The 21,451-nt window shown below is 40.7% G+C and overlaps 1 protein-coding gene across 3 annotated transcripts in view; it reads right to left on the bottom strand.

Moving 5' to 3' along the window:
* ATRN (attractin) overlaps positions 1-21,451 on the bottom strand; it is a 172,606-nt gene that overhangs the window by 19,214 nt on the left and 131,941 nt on the right. Inside the window, exons 26-27 of one of the 3 annotated variants that reach the window (XM_088133216.1) lie at positions 15,881-15,959; positions 13,181-15,103 (exon numbers count right to left, since the gene is read on the bottom strand). In XM_088133216.1, the coding sequence (XP_087989342.1) occupies positions 15,062-15,103; positions 15,881-15,959 (121 nt within the window). In that variant the 3' untranslated portion in view covers positions 13,181-15,061. Of the gene's footprint in view, positions 1-13,180; positions 15,104-15,880; positions 15,960-21,451 lie in introns of those variants that run through there. The other 2 variants (XM_088133215.1, XM_088133214.1) reach the window with 2 other exon arrangements.

The raw sequence follows: 21,451 nt of genomic DNA, 5'->3' as shown, positions 1-21,451 counted from the left end.
TGAAGGCAAAAGGAGAAGAGGACGGCAGAGGATGAGATGGTTAGATAGCATCACTGAAGCAATGAGCATGAAACTGAGCAAACTCAGGGAGGCAGTGAAGGACAGGAAGGCCTGGCGCAATATGGTTCATGGGTTCATGAAGAGTCGGACACGACTTAACGACTAAACAACAACAACAACAATGCCTGAGAAAGTAGTTTCCTTATCTCAAGTTTCTATTAATTGATCACCCAAATGTGTAAATCCCCCAGTTCCTCTTGAGCTCCCCGCTCCTATATATGGGGTTTCTCTCTGCCAGGGAACTCCTATTATTTTTCTTTGTCTGCCTTTCTCCTATCCCTCCTTGTGGCCAGAGGTCCCAGGCTAATGTTTTTGAAGACATCTACAGTTAGAACTAGTTAACACTTAACAGTTAACACTTCTGAGTACTCCCAACATTCTTCTCAAGAAATGGATTCCTGGTTCATGAAATTATGACTAATCTTTAAGTAAGCCCTAAACAATAAAGTGCATGGTTTTGGAGTACACAGGAAGCCATGCTTAAAGATCCATATATGTGACAGAGGCACAGGTGGGACAAGCCCCAATGACACTTTGTCTGATGATGTCATTGTGCAAATGATACAGATTATTCCTTTTGCTGTGCAACTGACACAAGTTACATAATTCACCCAATTTGCACAATGACATTATAATGCATATGATGTTGTCACTTGCCTCCCATGTCTCCCCACCCCCATGGATGCTCATGGATAGAGGAGTTATGGGATTAGGGTTGGAGTTAGCCATCAGGTTGAGAAGACTGGTCCAGAGTCTAAGCACATTGTTGTCCTTTGCTCTAAATGACTGATAAGAGCACTCCTGATTTTGAATCAAGAGCAAGTCATTCCACTATGGTTCAGGGTAGAACATCCATCTGAAGTTCTCACCAAGAACCTCTACACCTAGTACCAGTAAGAAGAGGCAAGTGCTTTGTCCACCAGATCCTTAATCCATGTTCCACCAAGAGCCTGACATTCAGGAAGTGACTTGAGGACCCAAACCTATGCACCAGACCTCCTATTTTAGCCTCCTCCTTTAAAAGATGTTCAGCAGATTGCAAACTGAAGAAAGCACAAAGCAGATTGCTGGGTTGCTGCTTAGTAATTGTGCCCTTCAGCTACCATAAAACGCTTTGTCTAATGGCTGTAAAAAAAAAGGCAGAGCAAGCTGTCCTGATAAATATGCCTGAAATAAGAATCAAGCAGAACTCATTAACTCTGCAAGGAGTTGAATATTCACACAATCAATGCACCCACCCATGAGGTTACTTGGACACATCTATACAGCTTTCTCACCCTTCAAATTATAAGACAATACAAGCCTGACAAACACAATGTTTGAAGCTGGCTGAGTCATGCTCAGGAGGAATGGCAATGATCCATTCATAACATCGGGACACAATGTGAGGATCTACTACAAGGAGACTGCAAATAAGGCTGTAAACAACCACACAATTAGGAAGAAGGTAAGATCTGTGTGAAGCAGCTAATCAGTCTAGTCTCACTTGAAAATCAAGTTTTTATTTAGTGGATTACTTTTAACATGTCCCCCCCCCCAATTATTTCTTAATTCAGTGACTATTTGAGATGACATACAGTAAAACAACAGTATCACTCTCTCTCTATGGCAATAATTGGGGGAGGGGGAGTCATCTAAAATCAAAGAAAAGCGGATCTCCCTGGGATAGTATTTCCACAACCAGGACTTTGTTACACAAGAGAGCTGGACTTAATTCCTCATTACCCTCTTGGCCTTAGGGGATGGGACTCCCTCAGATGACAAGCACAGGCTCTGGGTAACATCATACGGAAGGACAGGGTCTTGATCATGGCTTCGAAAGAAGAAGTCATTGAAGCTCTTTCAAAACTGGAGTTACATCACCTATAAAGTCCACATAGAGCCCTCTGCAGTAATTTGGATATAGTGAGACTAGGCACAGACAACTGCGGTTGTGTATTCTATGGTCAGCAAAGGATGCAGCTGGACAAAGGTAGTGTCCACAGGAACAGAGACAGATCCAAGAAAACTTGGATATTTGATCCTTCAGAAGGAACACCTCCATCCAAAGTAGGCTTGCACTTGCTATGCTATAGGCTGCTGATCAAGTATTGATCACTGTCTATACTAATATTGTGTATTTCACCTGCTTTGTTTTTGTTGATATTGTTCATCTTAATTGTAATTTGGGTTTTCTTTTGATGTTTGCCATCCAGAGTTGAGAACATGTCACTTGGGTAGCCATATGAGTCTTATGAATGAATGAATGAATGAATGAATGAATGAATGAATGAATGAATGCTTGCTTGCTTGCTTGCTTGCTCGCTCTCACAGAGGAGAACAAGGAGACTACTGTCAGCTATCTTCCTTCCACCTCAGCTGGCTAGCCAGAAGCAACTAGAATAATTTAGGTTGATAGGAAACTGCAACCATATTTTACTTGTATATTCTACAAGCTTGAGCAACAAAAGTTACATGAAAAGTGAGCAAACATGGAATAAGTGTCTAAATCTCCTTTTTGAACATGCTTTTAAGGTGGTGCTATCATTTCAAAAGTGCTTTATTGACTATAGAAGCTCAATCTTGTCTGGACTGAGCAGGATCCAGCCCCTTCTTCTTCCAGAGTCTTACATTTCCCAGCCTTTTTGGCATCATTTGAAGAACAGAGAAGTGTTAGGTACCATCAACAATAAGACTGAATCCCTTAAGTTCTACCATTGTTCTCAGAGCTTAAGAAGCCCACAAAGATAATTTTGAATTGCATTTTGGTCTTCTGTAACTCACCATTTTTTCCCTTGCTTTTAATGCATTCCTTCTACTTCTTCACCTAAGTCATTAATAAAGCATTATTCTCAGAAGAGAGTCTGTAAGGACTATTTTTAATCCTTTTGGGTTTCATGGGTTGAAGAAATGGACTCAAAATAACATCAATGCGACTGAACAGGCACAAAGGCAAAATGCACAGGTATAGGATGGGAAAATACCTGGCTTGGCAATAGAGCTTGTCAGAAAGAACTTGGAATAATAATTGATTGCAAACTGAACATGAGTTTGAAGTGTGTTGTGGCTGCAAAACAAGCAAATGCAATTTTAGATTGCACCAACAGATGTAAATTTTCCAACTCGAGAAATAACAGAACTGTTTTATGCTGTGCTGATCAGATCCTACCTTGAGTATTCTGTCCACATTTTTTAAAGCTATGCCCAAACCAGAACATGTGCAGAGAAGAGTCATGAGGACGACTAGGGACTAGAAATTAAGTTCTACAAAATGAGATGGAGGGAACTGGAAATGTTTACTCTTCAGAAGAAGAGTAAGGAAAGCAAATGCTGGGCCTGAATACTAAAACAAAACTTTTGTATCCAAGAGGTGGCTAGATAAGCTGATGATTTTATTTGGATTCATGCAATGAACAAACAGTTGAAGGACCTAAATGGCTCTTTCTGATTCCCTGATTCATCCAGAGCAGTGTTTCTCAACCTTGGCAACTTTAAGATGTGCGGACTTCAACTCCCAGAATCCCCCAGCCAGCATGGCTGGCTGGGGGATTCTGGGAGTTGAAGTCCGCACATCTTAAAGTTGCCAAGGTTGAGAAACACTGATCCAGAGGGTGATAGGCTGCATGAGTGGGGTGAATGAGTGCATGTGTAACATTATGAACAGGGGAGTAATGTTAATCACTTAAGACTGCATGGGAACTGTCAATCCAGCTGCAGGATTGAGAAAACTAAAGCCCACGTTCTAAGGTTCTGGTACAATCTTTGCACCTCCTGAGGTTTCAGGGAGCTTCCTGTGTTGTTCTTCTTGGCCAGATTTTTAACGACTGGAATTCCCATTATGCTGTGTGTACAGAAGACTTATCTACTTACAGTATTTTGTCTAGCACTGAGAATTCAGTGCAGCCTGACCCACAACCAAACTGTGATGTAGAAGACACTGGCACAAACTGAGTTAACTGAGTTAACAGCCAACCAATTATAAAATTAGTGGAGAGAAAGCAGCAGGAGACCAAAAGGGCAATTGCACAACTTCACCATTTCTAGATGGTTATTTAATTCACTCTGTGTCTTCAGCTCCACTTAGAAAAAGTTGTGCGTCTTTTCACACCCATAGGCCACCTCCCAAAAGCAAGGGAAGAGGGTGGCTGCACGGTGACTGTCAAGATAAGACAGCTGTTGTGTGCACCACAGACTACTGCTGGAAGAATGTGTTGGGGCACCTACTCAGTAGAGTTTGGACACGCGCCGTACAAGGGCATTAGCATGTCAAAGAAAACACAAGACGTGAGTTGAGGGCTAAGCCTTAATGGAATCCCTTTTCAGACTGGAGTTTGTGCTACCAGATAGCAGCAGAGCAGAGAGGAAGCAGCTGACTCATAACTTTCACTCTGTGAACCACATGTCTTCCCCCCGACCCCGCCTCCAAAACGGTACACTTCCCTTCTAGGATTTAGTAGCACTGGCTGAGCCAGCGATCTGAAAATTGTGTCATTTTTTAATTTTCCATTCCTTTTATGTCACGCATATGGGATCAGAGACTGGAAGCATCTTTTCCAACTAACACAATTTAAATTGGGGGGGGGGCAGAAAAGGTGCTATCAGACTCTTCCTGATTTTTTGCTAGTATAGACTAACAAGGCTCTCCTCCTATAATGTCCACAAGCCCTAGACAGATTTTAAATGATAGATCCATTATGTGACAAGTTAGAGGTTCATCCGCTTATGGTGTTATGTTCATGCAACCATCAATCCATACAGCTACTCCTTCCAGAAATATTTTTTATAAAAAGGTAGCTTCTCTGCTCATTTCAACCATCAGAACTTAGTTAGGGAGGTCAATTTTTCAAGGAAGTACCCCCCCCCCCAAGTACCATAAAAGATTTCCATTAGTGCCAGTAAACTTTGGCTTTAAAAAATAAACTGGACAATATATCTTCTTTTGTGAAGAAATGTAATACAAACAAGGATAAAGGGATTTTTATGAGTTGTTTTGACCATCTCAGTAGTGGCAGGTGCCAAAAAGGAACTTTGGAACAGCATTTCCATCATTAATGCTATTTTCTCTGCCTGAGACACCGACTGACTCCCAAACTGCAAAGTCAGAAGTCTCATCTTTGCCCCAAGTACTATCATATAACTGCTGTATTCTTTCACACTTACCCCAAATCTCCCATGAGGAGTATTTGTGTGCCTGTGTCTATAAAATTCCCCTCACTCCTATGGGTGGTCTGTGTCTTCCTCAATCCCGGGTCCCCCACCAGAGGCCTGTGAGTTTGAGAGTCCTGCGCAGGATCTTGGCTGTTCCTAGCCCTGCACTCTTCTGGGCAGAGAGCTCTGATGTTGTTCCTGGGATCTGTGGGAGCCCCGCTCCCAGCTGAGGAGTCGCAGCCCCAAGTGCTCCCACCACCACTGGGACCCCTTTGGCCTTTATTTTCCACAACCTCTCTAGTTCCTCCTTCAGGCCCTGGTCCTTCTCCAGCTTCTCATACTCCTTCTTCCTGACATTGCTGTCACTTGGCACAGCTATATCTATCACCACTGCTGTCTTCTGGTCCTTGTCTATGACCACGATGTCGGGTTGATTGGCCAGTACCTGCCTGTCCGTCCGGATCTGGAAGTCCCACAGGATCTTGGCCCTGTTATTCTCCATGACCTTCCGTGGAATCTCCCTCTGGACTTGGGAGGGTCTAGCCCATACGCTGTGCAGATGTTCCTGAACACAGTGCCAGCTACTTGGCTGTGCCGTTCAGTGTATGCTGTTCCTGCCTGCATCTTACACCCTGCCACTATGTGTTGGACTGTCTCTGAGGCCTCTTTGCACAACCTGCACCCCGGGTCCTGTCTAGTGTGGTAGACCCCTGCTTCTGTGGATCTGGTGCTTAGTGCCTGTTCTTGTGCTGCTATGATCAGTGCCTCGGTGCTGTCTTTTAGTCCAGCCCTTTCCAGCCACTGATAGGATTTCCCAGTGTCAGCCACCTCAGCTATCTGTCGATGGTACATCCCATGCAGGGGCTTGTCTTGCCATAGTACTTCCGCCACTTGAACTTCCTTCCATGTCTGCTGCTGCCTCAGACATTCTCTCAGCAGCTCATCTTTGGGTGCCATCTTTCTGATGTACTCCTGGATGCTCTGGGTTTCATCCAGGAGAGGCTCTGACACTCATCAGACCCCGCCTGCCCTCTTTGCAGCTGGTGTACAATCTCTGGGTGTTGGACTTGGGGTGGAAACCTCCGTACATTGTGAGAAGCTTCCAGGTCTTCACATCAGTAGCTTCCATATCCTCCTTTGGCCAGCTCACTATACCAGCAGGGTATCTGATGACTGGCAGGGCGTACGTGTTGATGGCATGGATCTTGTTCTCCCCATTGAGCTGGCTCTTCAGGACCTGTCTTATCCTTTAGTGGTACTTGGATGTTGCTGTCTTCCTTGCCTCCTCCTCATGGTTCCCATGTGATTGTGGGACACCAAGGTACTTGTATTGAGACCAGCTATATATATACACACATAGAGACACAGATGGTTTAGAGCCACACCCAAACAGTTACAGCGACCTCTGGAGACAAGAAAGCTAAGGTGGGATTTCTCAAGCTGTGGGTCCCGACTCTGGGCAAAGCAGTGCTAATGATGGTTATGCCTGTTGCCCTAGTCCTCTGTCAAAGCCACTCACCCCACAACAGTTTTATCCATCATTTTATTCTATTCATAAGAAAGGGTGTTTTAGGGGAAGCACAATGACCAAGTTTGAGAAACTCTGCACTAAGACTGTTAGCAAAATAAAGCAGACAAAGAATGATAACCTACAATTTGCTGGTACATTTCAAAGCAGAAAAGTACGGTTTAAGCTATGAGTTGAATGCACGAAGATTTATTGCAATGCCTCAGCGGGGCCAATTTCTACCTTGACAGAAAAACTGAAAAGCGATAACCAAATAATTGTATAATGGTTCTTGACAGCAAAACCAGACTAATGGCAATGTTCGCAGTTGTCAGAAATAAACTTAGTATATGCACATTTATTACATGTTTAGTAGGCAAAATTGCCAATAAATACAGGGGAAAATATTATACATTTATGCTCATGATCAGTTGCCTGCTATTCAGTGGCACGATCAACATATGGACTGGCTTTTTGTATCACATTAAGCCGTTATAAGGTTTGTTTGATTTTGGCTAAGTGTAATGCGCAAATTCAGTTGTCGGATGTTATTTTATGCTGGTCTATGACCGAAATAAAGATCTGATTCTATCTAGTTGTTGCTGTTTGCAATCTGTGCCTCCCTCATGGCTTAACGATATGTGTGAACAGCAAGACACTATGTTGTTCCACAAACTATATTTAAAAAGACCCTGGCTTAATATGATATGTGCATCTAGGCAATATGTCAGCATTAAGAGATTTGTTTTTGGGCTTCAACAGACATGTAAAGAAAATGAGCGCACCGTAGCACTGCACCTTTCTTTCAACCCACAGCTGCAGGTGCTGGATTTCCAACTGCACACCTACTACAGTAAATGGAATTTAGGGGAAACACAATTGCTTGTAGACGCACATCGGGTGTAAGTTCATCAGGGATGGATCAAGGCGCATATGTGGAGGACCTACCTGAACACACCCAGAGCTGGGAGAAAAGTTCAGAGCAAACCACCAGTACGCAGAACTTCATTTGCAAAGTCGTCATAATATACAAGCCTGAACAAAGCGTTTATGGTTTAAAGAATTTCAGGGGACTCTGCCATTTCTATAGTTTGGGGAGAAATTACTCCCACCACCACCTTCATCAACAACCTTTGTTGAAGATGTGAGCTTATTCACGATGGCTTCCAGTTGCAATCCCACTTGCCTCGGGTGGTACAGGAAGGAACTCTTCCAAGACCATCCAAGCACAAGCCTGCTTAGTTTGTGTAGAGGCCCTCCACGCCGCCTAATCTAGATATGGAGGCGAACATTGGAAAAAGATGCCCTAACTTGGGGGTTGTTGCTTTTTTAGAGTAAGAGGAGAAACACTTAAACACTTAAAATAAACATGCTGTGTCCTTCGAAAAACAAAGGGGGCGAGAGCACTCAGCTACCATGCGCAGATACCACACAAGGCAACAGATAAATAATTCTGTGGCAGTATTTCCATCATAGCTTAAAATTAAGTTTTCAGTTCCCTGGGGCAGTGATTGCATTAACGTTAGCTAATTAGGTTTGTAACCAACTTTGTAAGTCACATTTATGGGTTTTTTTTTTTAAATGGGGGCAAAGAAATTAAAATTCAAATGCTTCTCAACAGGCATTTTCCCATTTCAAATTACAACAAACATCGGGAGCAAAGCTTTTGGGAATTGGTGTCATGTGAAAACACAAGACAAATGTACCCTAATCAGTCATGGATTAAACCCATTATTTTTGTCAGAACCAGGCCCTAAACAGGAAAAATACAATAGATGACCTTTATGGAGACCAGCAAGCTGATGGTCGGGTTGTGCGTGTTAATGTTAAAGGAGGTCTGATGCAAATGCAAATTAGGAACATAGAAGAATATGATAATGGCTCCCATCAGTTGAGGACCAAAGAACTGTGCAATGTAATTATTTAAGGAACTATTATAATTCTACAAATTGATGGATTCCATCTCTTCCATTTCATCTAGGGACCTGAAAAGGATATAAGCTGAAAGATTTGTGTATGGTGCGAGAGGGAAAGCAGATGGTGTGGTTGCAACTGGCAAATTAAATGTGTTGGGACACCCTGGGTGTAGTGGCTTAGGGATGGTACCATCCAAGCCACCCACCGCTATCTCTCTGGTGCGATGTTGCGGCACACAGCTGAGCACACAAAAGTGATTTGTTTCTTAAACCACACTGTATCTGAGACCCAGGAGAGCTGAGTCAGTTTCCAAAACCCTTTAGGACGTGCGGAACAGCACTCTCGCATTTTCATTATTCGATCCTCAAGGACAACGTAGCCCTTCTCTCAGGGATACGAAACCTAATTCTTTTCATTTGAGGAAATCAGAAATGGGGAAGCCCGTTTTTAAAAGAGGTTCCCTGGGCGTCCTTTCGCCCCAAGTCCTCCCAAATCTCAAGAACATGAAGATATATTAAATGGTTTCAACTGGATCAACTGGGGGGGAAAGGTTTGATCTGAAGTCTTTAGCTGAGGAAAGCCAAAAATCTAGAAGAATATACTTTACTGCGGTGTTTCTCAACCTTGGCAGCTTTCAGAGGTGTGGACTCCAACTCCCAGAATTCCCCAGCCAGGCTGGCTGGCTGGGGAATTCTGGGAACTGGAGTCCACACCTCTGAAAGCTGCCAAGGTTGAGAGACACTGCTGTACTGCAAACGGACAATCAAAGGTTTAAGATTTCACTGAGGCTCACACTTCACCCTACTGCAGTTGATTTATTTCCGTCATCGTGAGCCTTGGAATACAGCTGACAAACAGCAGCAAACAGTCCCCGAGGAGTTTGTTTTTTTTAAAAGGGACCTTTTTGAAGAGGGGCCAACAATACGCATTAAGGATTAGATGCAGACAGATGCACCTTTTATGATGCCACTGTGGTTTTATTTCAGGCATCATTCTGTACCTCCTCCTTCACATTTCCTATCACTTTCCAAACGTCTTGTAATAAAAGGAGCTATTTTCTCTGCCTTTGGTGTCATTCCAAGCCGTCAACAAGCCTTGCTTCTTGTTCCCATTCCTCCAGGAACAAAATACAGCACCTGAAAGCCATTTTGTTACGGTGCTCATTGAAGAGGGAGAAAGGGTACAAATTCATGAACAACTCACTCCTTCTTACTAGATCAGCGTCAAAGACTCTCAGGTTGCTTAGCCACATCTCCCTTCCACTTCAGAAGACATCTGAGTAGGGATTCCTTGCCAGAGGTCTTTTGACATCCTCTTTGGATCCATTTCACCAAACACTGACCTGGATCAAAACCATTCCTCTTCTAGCTCACTTTGGCTAAGATGACTAGGTGGGGACTCTGGGAACTGCAGTTCAAACACATCTGGAGGGGGGGAGGTTCCAGTTTAGGAGAAACTACTGGCCAATCATGGCTGAGCTAAGCTAAGTAGGGAGAAGGCTGGCTAGTACCTGAATGGGAAACCCTATAAAGTCCAGAGCTGGAGGCTAAACTGGAAAGAAGAGGGAGGAGCTGCCCTTCTATATTGTTTCATGCATGTATCCACATAATCATTGGAACTCAATTAATCAGTTTTCAGTTTCAGTTTTTAAAAAAATTATTATTATAATGTTAGCTTTTCCAGAGAGGGTTCAAAACAAAGGGTGAAACAATGCAAGATTCATTTGCTGGAAGAGACTGTTTGCTCACTTGGAGGAGATCAAATCCTCCATTATTTTAAGCCAATGTTTCTCAAGGTATGCATGAGAGTTTCCTCTTCTCACAGCTCTGAATCCAGCCCAAGTCAGTCCCGCTGTGTCTCGTGCCAGCTGCAACACTCCTCCGTCTCCAAGACGCAGGCCATATCAAAAACACCACAAGCCAAGGTTTGGGGGTTCAAGGAGTGGGATGCTCAATCATGCCTCCCTGAAATCAAATCTGGGCAGAAAAATATTTGAACAGTAGCAGAGTATTGGGAACAAAGGCCAAAAATCTGAAGGTGATGACATCTGGGTAGAGTGCAAATCCTCTTCATAGCATCATATGAAGCTTCATATCCTCTTTGCTTAACTAACAACACCTCAACCCTAATTATAATACTAGCATCAAAGATAGTGTGTATGAAGTAAATACAGTGCAAAACACACGCTACCTATTGCTGGGAACGGTAAGAATCCCGTTATTAACATCAGCTTCATCCTGCAGATTCTGTAAGGAAGGGCAGTGATGAGCTTCAGCGTTTAGGGACTGTGGTCTAGACAACAGATTTCCTGATGTTTCACCAGCAACTGTGGCTGGCATCTTCAGAGGCAAGGTAGTCTGCTAGGCAGAGGACAGGCAACTGAGCAGGGACTGACTGGGCTTCTGTCTTTACAGCCAGGCAACCTGACTTCTGATTGGTCTTTAGCCGAGCTAGTTTCAGCTAAAGAAACTGGCTTAAGAAACAAAGAGCCAGTCAGAGACCAGCCCTCACCAACCTGCACCAATTAGAATACCAGGTCAGTGGTCAGCGTAACAGACCACCTTGCCTCTGAAGATGCCAGCCAGAGTTGCCAGCAAAAGTCAGAAAATTTATTGTCTAGACCACGGGCACTAAACCCTGAAGCTCAACACTACCCAACAGATATTGGCTGGGAAAGCCTACACCAGTATATTCTGTAAGGAAGTTCTTTCAATGCTCCTGGTTTGCCAATGGATGTGTCTTTTCCTAAGATGCAGCTCTCAGAGCTTCTCACTTATTCTGCTATCCACACACGTTCCTCCTCTGCTTCAATAACCTAAATTATGTGTGCTGGATTTGAGGAACGGGTCTCTTGAGTTGATTAATTCAGCTGCTGGAAATTGGTACTACTCTTATCCAGACATCATTTGGGGACAGAGGGTAAATGACATGATACACAATGGGGATCAGTAAGACATCACAACTTGTAAATATTAATAGCAGAGAACAGTTCTTGAATACCGTTAAGATGAGGATCACATCAATATAAACTTTTGGTGCCCTCCTGAAATTTGACCAGTTGTCTATCATTTTAGATTCAATGCATAAACCAAGGATAACAGACTTAACTGTAGGTAGGCTAAGCTACCATATGATCATCTTTGCAAAACACATGCCTAAAGACAATTTCATACTAGTGACATTTTCTGTCTAAACCCTCATTAAATATCTCAACTTGGCTCCAGGCAGAACATGGTATTTCTCAGCCTATATCCAGCATAAACCCCGATTAGCATTTAATACAGGAAAAAAACATCTCTGTGAAGCCTCTCATCAAGAAAATCTGGAGAGGAAAACAATGGCTGTTTATTCTTCAAATTTCTCCATCCTGTTGATGGAGCACACAGAACTGTTTTTGAGGTGTATTTATTGATGAGGACTTTATAACCTGCCTTGTGCTGTTAAGTACATCTCCAGTTGCAGGAGAAAAGAAGATTCTCATCAAGAAAATCTGGAGAGGAAAACAATGGCTGTTTATTCTTCAAATTTCACCATCCTGTTGATGGAGCACACAGAACTGTAGAAGAGAATATGTGTAGCTCAGGGTTGAACTGTGGAGTCCTTGGGGTTTTCTGAGCTTGGTTGTTTTCTTGCAAACGTTTCATTACCCAGCTAGGTAACATCTTCAGTTACCTGGCTATGTAACATCTTCAGTGCTGTTACCTAGCCGGATAATGAAACGTTTGCAAGAAAACAACCAAGCTCAGAGAATCCCAAGGACTCCACACAGAACTGTTTTTGAAGTCTATTTTATAACATGCCTTGTGCTGTTAAATACATCTCCAGTTGGAGGAGAAGGAAAACAACTACTCCACACAGCTCTAGTGCTTCACCTGGTTGGTTCCTTTGTGTTCTTAAAGCAGACAGACAGGTTTAGTTCTGAGAGATGGTTGGAGATCTCATCCCAACTTCATCTCAGGCTTAGATGGCAGGGAAGTAGAGAGAGAAGAGTATTTTCTAGCTTGTCTCAATCTTACCATGAAATGTGGAAAAGTATTTCACGAAGGTCTTAAGAGTGTGGAGGTCAAACCACACCTGGCATCCTCTACAGCACATCATCAGGTCTTCAAAACATCACCAAGAACTCTGGGAGAATCATTACAGGCTTGGCTACCTCCTCAGCCAGTCTGATTCTTGCTTGGAACCCAAAATGGTTCCCTTCTCTCTAAGCCACATGGCTTAACCACCTGACTATGGGGCCTATATTGCTCCACTTTTCTCACATCTGACAAATGGGATCCTACCACCAGGGCAAAGGAGTGGTGAGGTTATGCCCGGCCACATCTCCTCCTCTTCCTCCTCCTGGTAAGTTAAATCTCCTTCCTGGATCCAAGGTGCCCACTTGTAGCAAAAGCACCCAAAATGAGAGCCAGCTGAAGAATAAAAATGTCAAAATCAAAGGAAAGAGAAATCCTTTGAATGTGAACAAATGTTGGGTTACGCAGCGGTAGCCATGGCAATCTCAAAGAACAGAGTAATATCAATATCTTGAGAAAAAAGAGTAATTGAGACTTAAGTGGCAGATATAGCTGGTTTGTTAATATTCAGTCAATTTATTTTGCAATTACATCCTTGATAAAATATTATACTTCATTCAAATTACAGAGATCTTGGGATCAGAACCCATGCTCCTTCTGCATTGTCAAGTTCGGTCATATGCACTGAGGTGGTTGTACATGTGTTCTGAACAGGAGAGAAGGATATCTGGACCCACGAGTACATAGAAAGTACACTGAATTAGCTTTGTATATATTAACTGCTGCAAAGGTATCATGCAAAGTTATGAAATAGGCTTCGATGTCCAGAATAACTTCCTACCTTAAAAGTAAATCTGATGCAGAATTGAATTCTAACTGGAAACCATTCCTGGGCTATAATTTAATGCATGGCATTGTACCATCCAAAATTTGATTTTTCTATATATAGAGTCCATATTTTAACTTCATGGGATATTCCACTTTGAATAGCTTCTCAGTATTGATTCACTAATTATAACTTACAATTTTGTACCGGGTTGACCACTGTTCTTAATAACATATTCTCAGCTTAAAGCCTAATAGCAATTTCTAGTTTTTTAAAGTGATATAATATATTCTATAAATTACAAGTAATTAATATGCTGGAAAACCATAATCTACATGACATTCTAGATCCCCTGTTTACTTATTTGTACTTCATTATTTATATTTTACTCTTTTATTCTTTTTCCAGTCTTTAATCTCTTTGTTTACACTCTTTATTTAAATTGTTTAACTTAAAAAAAAAAAACAGCATGGAAATTAGAACAAATATTTACACAAACTGGCTCTACACTGAGTTACATGGAAGTAACCTGCATCTTTTTCAAGAAACTTGATTTTATATGTACATGGTAAAGATTACAGTTTTTCTTAAACTCACTAATTTCACATCAACATAGCAGATATGCTACTTGGGAAAAATGTAACAGTTCAAATTGCTTTGCTGTAAAAAATAAGAATGGTGATATTTCAAAACTACCACCAAAACAGCTTTTTCTTGTTCCGAAAGAATGCTTATCGCTTGCCTGAATATTTCACTGATGCAGTTGCTTAATGAGAAGCCACCACCAAGCAAACGGTGTGTCCAGTTTGAGGCAGTCATTCCCTGTTATTCTGCATGTATGTCTCCAATTTAGTTATTGGTTCAATGTACTTTCTATGAAGGAAAGGATTCAGAAAGCTCGAGAGGACACAGAGATGGCTAAGTCTGAAATGCCATGCCCTGTTCATGCCCCACAAGATGAGAGAATGGGCTTTGACTCAACTACATGAGAAGTATCAAGGTTTTCCCAAAATTCAAGGGGTAGCCTCTTGGCAAAAAGCTAAATAGGCCCAATTCCAGCTACACAGACTATGTCTTTGGGATAAATGCAGATAAAACATTTGGATTACACTCACAGCACTCCACCAGGAGTTCCCAGAAGGAAACTCAGTTATATGAAGACATATAGTCTCCTCAAGAACATTAGGTGCAAGCTAACATCAGAAGCAGTCATTTCAGAGTCCCTCATGAACAAGGTGGTTGAGAAGCAAAAGCCAAAGAGAATGAATGTGGGCCAGGTACCTCCCCAGGCAGAAGATTATAGCAACCACTTCATAGAGTAAGTCAATTCTCCAGTCCTATTTTATTGGATATTTGTGGAATAATTGTAACAGTAAGATACAGAGGAGAGTATGTATGTATGTATGTGTATATATATATGTATATATGTATAACACATCTATAAACTGGGAATAATTAACTTTTTTTCATGGTAAGATCTCAGGCAGGGTGAGCACAAGTCTCAAGTCCTGGCTTGGCTTACTCATAGTTTGCGACCACCACCAGACTTCTTCCTCATGTTCTATCCTCTTGACATGGTGTCAGAATGTGGGGGAGCTACATACTGTTTCACCTGGTGTGAGATTCTGCAGAAGACAGAAAGCCAAAACCCTGTAAGGAATTAAATGCAAATGTCTCTGCACTGAGAACTAGAGTGGGACACGCTGTGAGGATTTTCACCATTTGGGGGCTTCAGGGATATGCTTTATAGGGGGTTGCCTTTGAAGACATCTCAGAAATTTCAGTTGGCTCAAAATGCCCAACTCCTATGTACTTACAGGGCCATCTCTCAAATGGAGTCAGTCTTCCTTGTGCATTCTGCCCGAGATAGGATGCTAAGGGCCCCCACCATATGTGAAGTGAAGGGGGTGGATGCTGTCACTCTAGGGAACAGCATGCTCCAAGAACGTAGAAGAGCTCAGATTCCCCCCACCTCACCCCCCACAACCTATCAGCTTCCCAGGAGGTAACAAATACCATCCTATTCCGGAATTTGTGGCTTATGAATGACCCTCAGCTCTTACGGGTTTTTGTGGTTGTAATCTGCATTCTTGTTCATGTCAAGCTACTTTAATGTACACACTTTTAAATTTACTGCAAACTGCCTGGAGTGTTGGTCATGAGCGATATAAAAACGACCATATGACCGTACGGAAGTATACATAAATAAATGGCCATCCAGGTGTCAGGAATGTGGAGAAGACCTGTGCTTTTCTTTCCATACCTCAAACAGGTGATGACCCAAGATCTGACTGCTTACAAATACTGGACATTCACTTTTACCAAAAGCAAGCTGTTGCTTCTCTTAAGAAAAGAAAAAGAAGCAAGAAACAGGGATAAACCTTGCAGATCATTTCAGAAAGTGGTAATTGTGTCGTTCTGACCCACCTCTCTCCGCCGCGATGCCCAGCAGCTCTGCTTGATCTTCCAAACCACGGCAGCCACGAGAAGCAAAGACAAGAAGCAGCTGAAAAGAAGGAGAAGGGGAGGAAATAAACTCGGCAATCTGTTTTCCCCTTACTTGCACTGCAGGAGAGTACAGCAAAACTGACCAACAGAAATCGTGTTATCCTCCCCTAACTAGGCAGCCTTCCCCAAACTGTCACACACACTCTCTCACGCACACACACAGACACACAGAGCATGTGCTCAGACTGCAGCTCATAGTTTCCAGGTACAAAGGCTGGGAAGGCCTTTCTAAAGGGGCCGGAAAGATTTCACATGGCAAGCACGCGGCACTAAGGGAACGTAACGTACTTGGTTATGCTGAGATTCTTGTCGCTGGTGCAAAGGGTGCTACACAGCAGGCTTTGCAGTGGGCAGGGAAGAAAAAAAGCCAGGTGGGCTGCTGCAAAAGGAGAACGATGGAGTCCCATCATGGGCCTTCACAGCTGAGATTATGAGCAGAAGACCATCAAGTTACCACTCCACGCTCATAACAGAAGGCCTTGCTAAGGCTGATCTTAGGGCGACCTAGTTGGGGAAATGGAGCTACGACGTGTGAAAATAGGCAAACAGGGATCCTGAATCATGAGGGTTTGTTCTGTTTCCTTTTTTAAAGTCTCAGGTAATGTCTTATTTAGAACACCTACTGAACTAGAAAATGAACCGTGCCCATATTGATTTATTCACTCCCTGAGATTGATGGGCCCACTCATTCCCCAAGGCACAGAGCAGATTCTAGTCAAGTGTTATCATTAATCCTCATCAAAAAAGCAAGCAAGGATGTCCCCGATACCCCATTTTTCAGACAGAAGCATGATCCTAGGACAGCGAGATGCCAAAAACCAACCAACAATCCTGGTTTGGATCTGAACTCCATTCAATATTCTACCAGCAAAACCGCGGAGGGTGCCTTGTTTCATGCTCATTTTACAAAAGCATTCCATTATTTTTCTCTTTCCTTCCAAGAAAGGAAGGAAGAATAGGATCTAATAGTTTTTGTATTCCAATACTCCCCCCCGCCAATCTTTTGGTCATAATTTTTGATCCAATTACCTGTACAGGTTGACGAACCCCAACCAGAATACTCAATTTGTTCTTATTTCTTTTTTATTATTATTATTTTTTAATTACAAAAAGAAGAAAAAAGTACATAAAAGTGCTTTAATATAAAAGTGAAAAAATATAACAAAAAGAAAAAAATATATATCATTATTAATATAATTACTGGTCTGAGATGGGCAGCTATATAAATTGAATGAATAAATGAATAAAAACAGTAAAGTTAGAATTCTATATATGCTTATCTAATACAAATATTGTTCAAATACATATATATTTCTAATAGAGTCATATGACTATCATGTTGTTTTTTCTTTTAACTCAGTATATTTTGTATAAATGAGTCCCATGTTTCATTATGCTTGTCCATACAAAGTCAACATTTCTAGGCAATCCATTCATAAGTGGCAAGTGCAATCAGGTCTTCAGTCCATTGAGTAAATGGGGCCATACATTTATCTTTCCAAAGCTGCAATGTCAGTCTTTTGGCCCTACCAAAGGCACGGAGAATCCATTTACATCGTCTGGTTGTCAGATCCCATGTGCTAGGTATGTAACTCAAGAGAATATTATCCTCTGAAAATTTTAGCTTTTGTCGCACAGTCATATTTATAGAGTCCACTACTTTCTCCCAAAACTTTATAAGTTTATATATACATATGCTTTAAAGAGGCATTGTCCTTATTACATCTCCAACAAAATGCTGTTTTTGACAATCCTTTTCTATACAGACGTAGTGGAGTCCAATAAATTCTAAATATTATTTTTTGCTGTATAAGTCGTAGTTTGAGGTCCATTGACACTCTTGCTACAGAAGTGAAGACACTCTCCCATTGTCTAGGTAATATTGAAACCTCTAATTCTTTATTCCACTCATCCCTTAGCATCTGCATATCAAACCGATCTATTGATAACAAATAACTATACAAACTAATAGTAGGCTTTTTAGTTTTAAAGGATTTAACAAGTTGTTCTAATATCTCAGGTGCCTCAGAAGCTGAAAAAGCTGCTGATCCAATGTTGTTAACAAATGTTGTAACTGTAAATATTGCCATTGGGTTACATCCGATAGATGATATTTATCTCTTAACACAGCACATGTTAAAAATTCATTTCATCATCTATCAGTTGGTCCAAAGTCAATATCCCTGCTTCCATCCAATTTTTCCATATCACCATCTTTTCCCCAATTTTTAAAGTTGGGTTTCCCCATAGAGTCAATTTGGCATAGGAAAAAGAGTCAATTTTTTTTTAATTGGACATTATGTTCCATGGCTTTCTAATTGACGAAATTGTTTCCAAAGGTATTGGAGTTTTAGTGTATTTCAATCCTAATACTGTCCATCCAACCAAAGGTGTTATATATGTATATTCCAAAGTTGTCCAAATCAGAAAATTAACACTACTTGTTGGCTTCCAGTATTTAACACTTGACAATAGCTAAGCATAATAATATAACTCCAGGACTGGAAGACCAAATCCTCCCTCATTAATTGGTAACTGCATTTTCTGTAAAGATATTCTCAGAATTGAAGAATCCCATAGAAATTTTCTAAACAAAGAATTTATTTTTTGAAAATATTTTCCAGACATAAAAACTGGAATTCCTCTTAGAATATAAATGAATCTGGGAATAACGTTCATTTTGGAAGCATTTACCTTTCTCCAAAGGGTGAGGTTTAATGACTCCCATCTATTGATATCTGAAGAAACCTCTCTATATAGTTTATTTATATTACATATTGCTAACTGAGTTATATCCTTTGGTATAGACGTACCTAAATATTTAGTAGATTCAGTACAAACATGGAATTGATATTCCTTAAATGAATGGGTAACCAGGTTTTCACCTACTGGCATCAATTCCAATTTGGACCAGTTAACAGAGTATCTTGCTATTTTACTAAAGGCATCTATCGTTTGCATCAACACTGGAATAGTAATATGAGGTTTAGAAATGAACAAAAGAATGTCATCTGCAAATAAAACCAATTTACATTCAACTGAGTTGGGTACTACTCTGTAGATCTCTCTGTGTTGCCTAATATCACAAGCCAAGGGTTCCACACAAATGTTAAAAAGCAAGGGTGAAAGTGGACATCCTTGTCTAGTTCCTCTAAATAGTGGGAGAGTAGGAGAAAACATAGTGGGTGACTAATATAATATTTTAATCCATTTTATAAACTTCAAAAATCCAAATCTATTTAATACGGCAGATATATATTGCTTGTGTATTTTGTCAAAGGCTTTTTCAGCATCTAATAATAAAATTACAAATTGATCTTCGTTTTTATTCAAGTCTATTAAACCTACAACTAACCTAATGTTGTCTCCTGCCTGCCTAGTTTTTATAAACCCTGCTTGATCATTCTTAATAATGAACAATATCATTTGCTATATCTATTTGCTAACACTGCTGTTAAAATCTTTGTGTCAACATCAATGAGACCGGATGATAATTAGCACACTGAGTATGATCTATATCTACTTTTGGTATAACTGTAATATAAGCCTGATTAAATGCTGGTGATAAAATTCACTTATCAAATATCTTTTGACACCAAAAGATCTATAAATGTTTTGAGCCACTTGATAGGAAATCCATCTAATCCTGGTGTTTTACCCTTTGCCATTTTTTCAGTCTGGCAGAAGGGGCATGTTGCAGACCCCACCAGTCAAGGAATTTCGACTGGTGGGGTCTAGGAAGAGGGCCTTTTCTGCCCTGGCCCTGGTTCTGTGGAACAACCGACCTCCTTAGGTGCGGCGTGCCCCCACTCTCATGGCCTTCAGGAAGAGCCTGAAATCCTGGCTATGCCAGATGGCCTGGGGGCCGGATGAGGGCTCGCATCCGTGGAAGTGACTTGTGGGGTAATTGATTCTGCCCCCCATCATCTTGGATGCTTTTAGTTTTTTATGTATAGGGTTTGCTTTATAGCTTGACCTTTTAATTGATTAATCAATTTTAATTAATTTATGTGTATTTATTTTTAATTGCTTGTGGGTTTTGTTTTAATTGTGAGCTGCCCAGAGTCACCTGTTGGGGGAGATGGGCGGCATACCAATGAAATAAATAAATAAATAAAATTATTTGTCGAATCTCTAGCTCAGATAGTGGAGTGAATAAGAGTTGTTTATGTGTATCATCTAATTGTGGTAAGTTAATTTTATTGAAAAAAGCCTCTATATCTTCATTCGATACATCCTCTGGTTTACTATATAATTCTGAATAACATTGACAATTAATTCAATTAAAGTTTTATACATTTCGTCTCTTTCACCTCTAATGATTGGAATCATTGCCCTATCTTTATTTTGCTTTAAACAATTAGCCAAGATCTTACCAGGTCTTTCACTGTTCCCCCAGTATCTCTGTCGTAAACATGTTAGCATAAATTCTGTCTGCTGTGATATTATAGTAGTTAACTCAGATTTCTTTTTCTGTACTTCTCTGTCTCTGTGCCCATAAATGTTTCAATTCATCTTTCAAATTATTTTCCCTTTTATTTTTAATCTTATTTTTGTACGATGCATAAGCAATAATCCTACCTCGAATGTATGCTTTATATGCTTCCCATTCAAAAATCTGAGCACGATGTTTCAGAATTCAAATCAAAATATTGTAAGGTCTCTACCAGCATTTGTTGTACAAATTTTTTATCACTCAATAGGGAAACATCTAGATACCATAACCGATTTCTGAAACATACATTTCAAGGTAATTGCACTATGATCAGATACAAACAAACAAACAAGAAAGTGTTACATTCTTGAATTTGATGATAGAAGGTTGACTATATTAAAAAATAATCAGGTCTAAAAAACTTCTGATGTACATTTGAATAAAATGTATTCTCTTTTAGTTTGATACATCAAATGCCAGGGGTGTATTAAATTCAACTCTTCCATATAAGTCTGAATTGTTTCCCTCACTAATGATTGTTTTTTTCATGCTGGTATATTTCTATCAAGCTCAGGATCCAATATTTCATTAAAATCTCCTCCTATTATCAGTTTATCATAAATACACCCATTCAGGTGTTAAAAACATTCAGAAAACGTAACAGGAGAATCTAAATTAGGTCCATAAACGTTAACCATAGCTATTTCTGCTATTTTGGTACTCAAAATTAAATAACGCTCATTTACATCAGTAATAACTTGCACCTCGATTGGGAATCCTTTTCGAACCAGAACGGCTACACCTCTAGCTTTCATCGAAGAATCTGTAAGGTAAACCTGTCCCACCCAATCTTTCATTAATGGAGATTTATCCTGTCCCATTAAATGAGTCTCTTGTAGATCAGCAATATCTGCCCTTAACGATTTTAAAATATGCTACGACTACATTTTGTTTCTTGGATTCTCGTAATCCTTTTACATTTAAACAAATTAACTTCATTCCTAAATTTTATTTTGGCCCACTTATCAATATTCTCCCCAAACCACTTCACTTTA

The sequence above is a fragment of the Python bivittatus genome, unplaced genomic scaffold (genome assembly GCF_059951505.1).
Source record: "Python bivittatus isolate LINGU-HERP-01145 unplaced genomic scaffold, Pbiv_v1 ctg000070_np1212, whole genome shotgun sequence".
Lineage (NCBI taxonomy): Eukaryota > Metazoa > Chordata > Lepidosauria > Squamata > Pythonidae > Python > Python bivittatus.
This window is presented reverse-complemented; position numbering and strand designations above follow the sequence as displayed.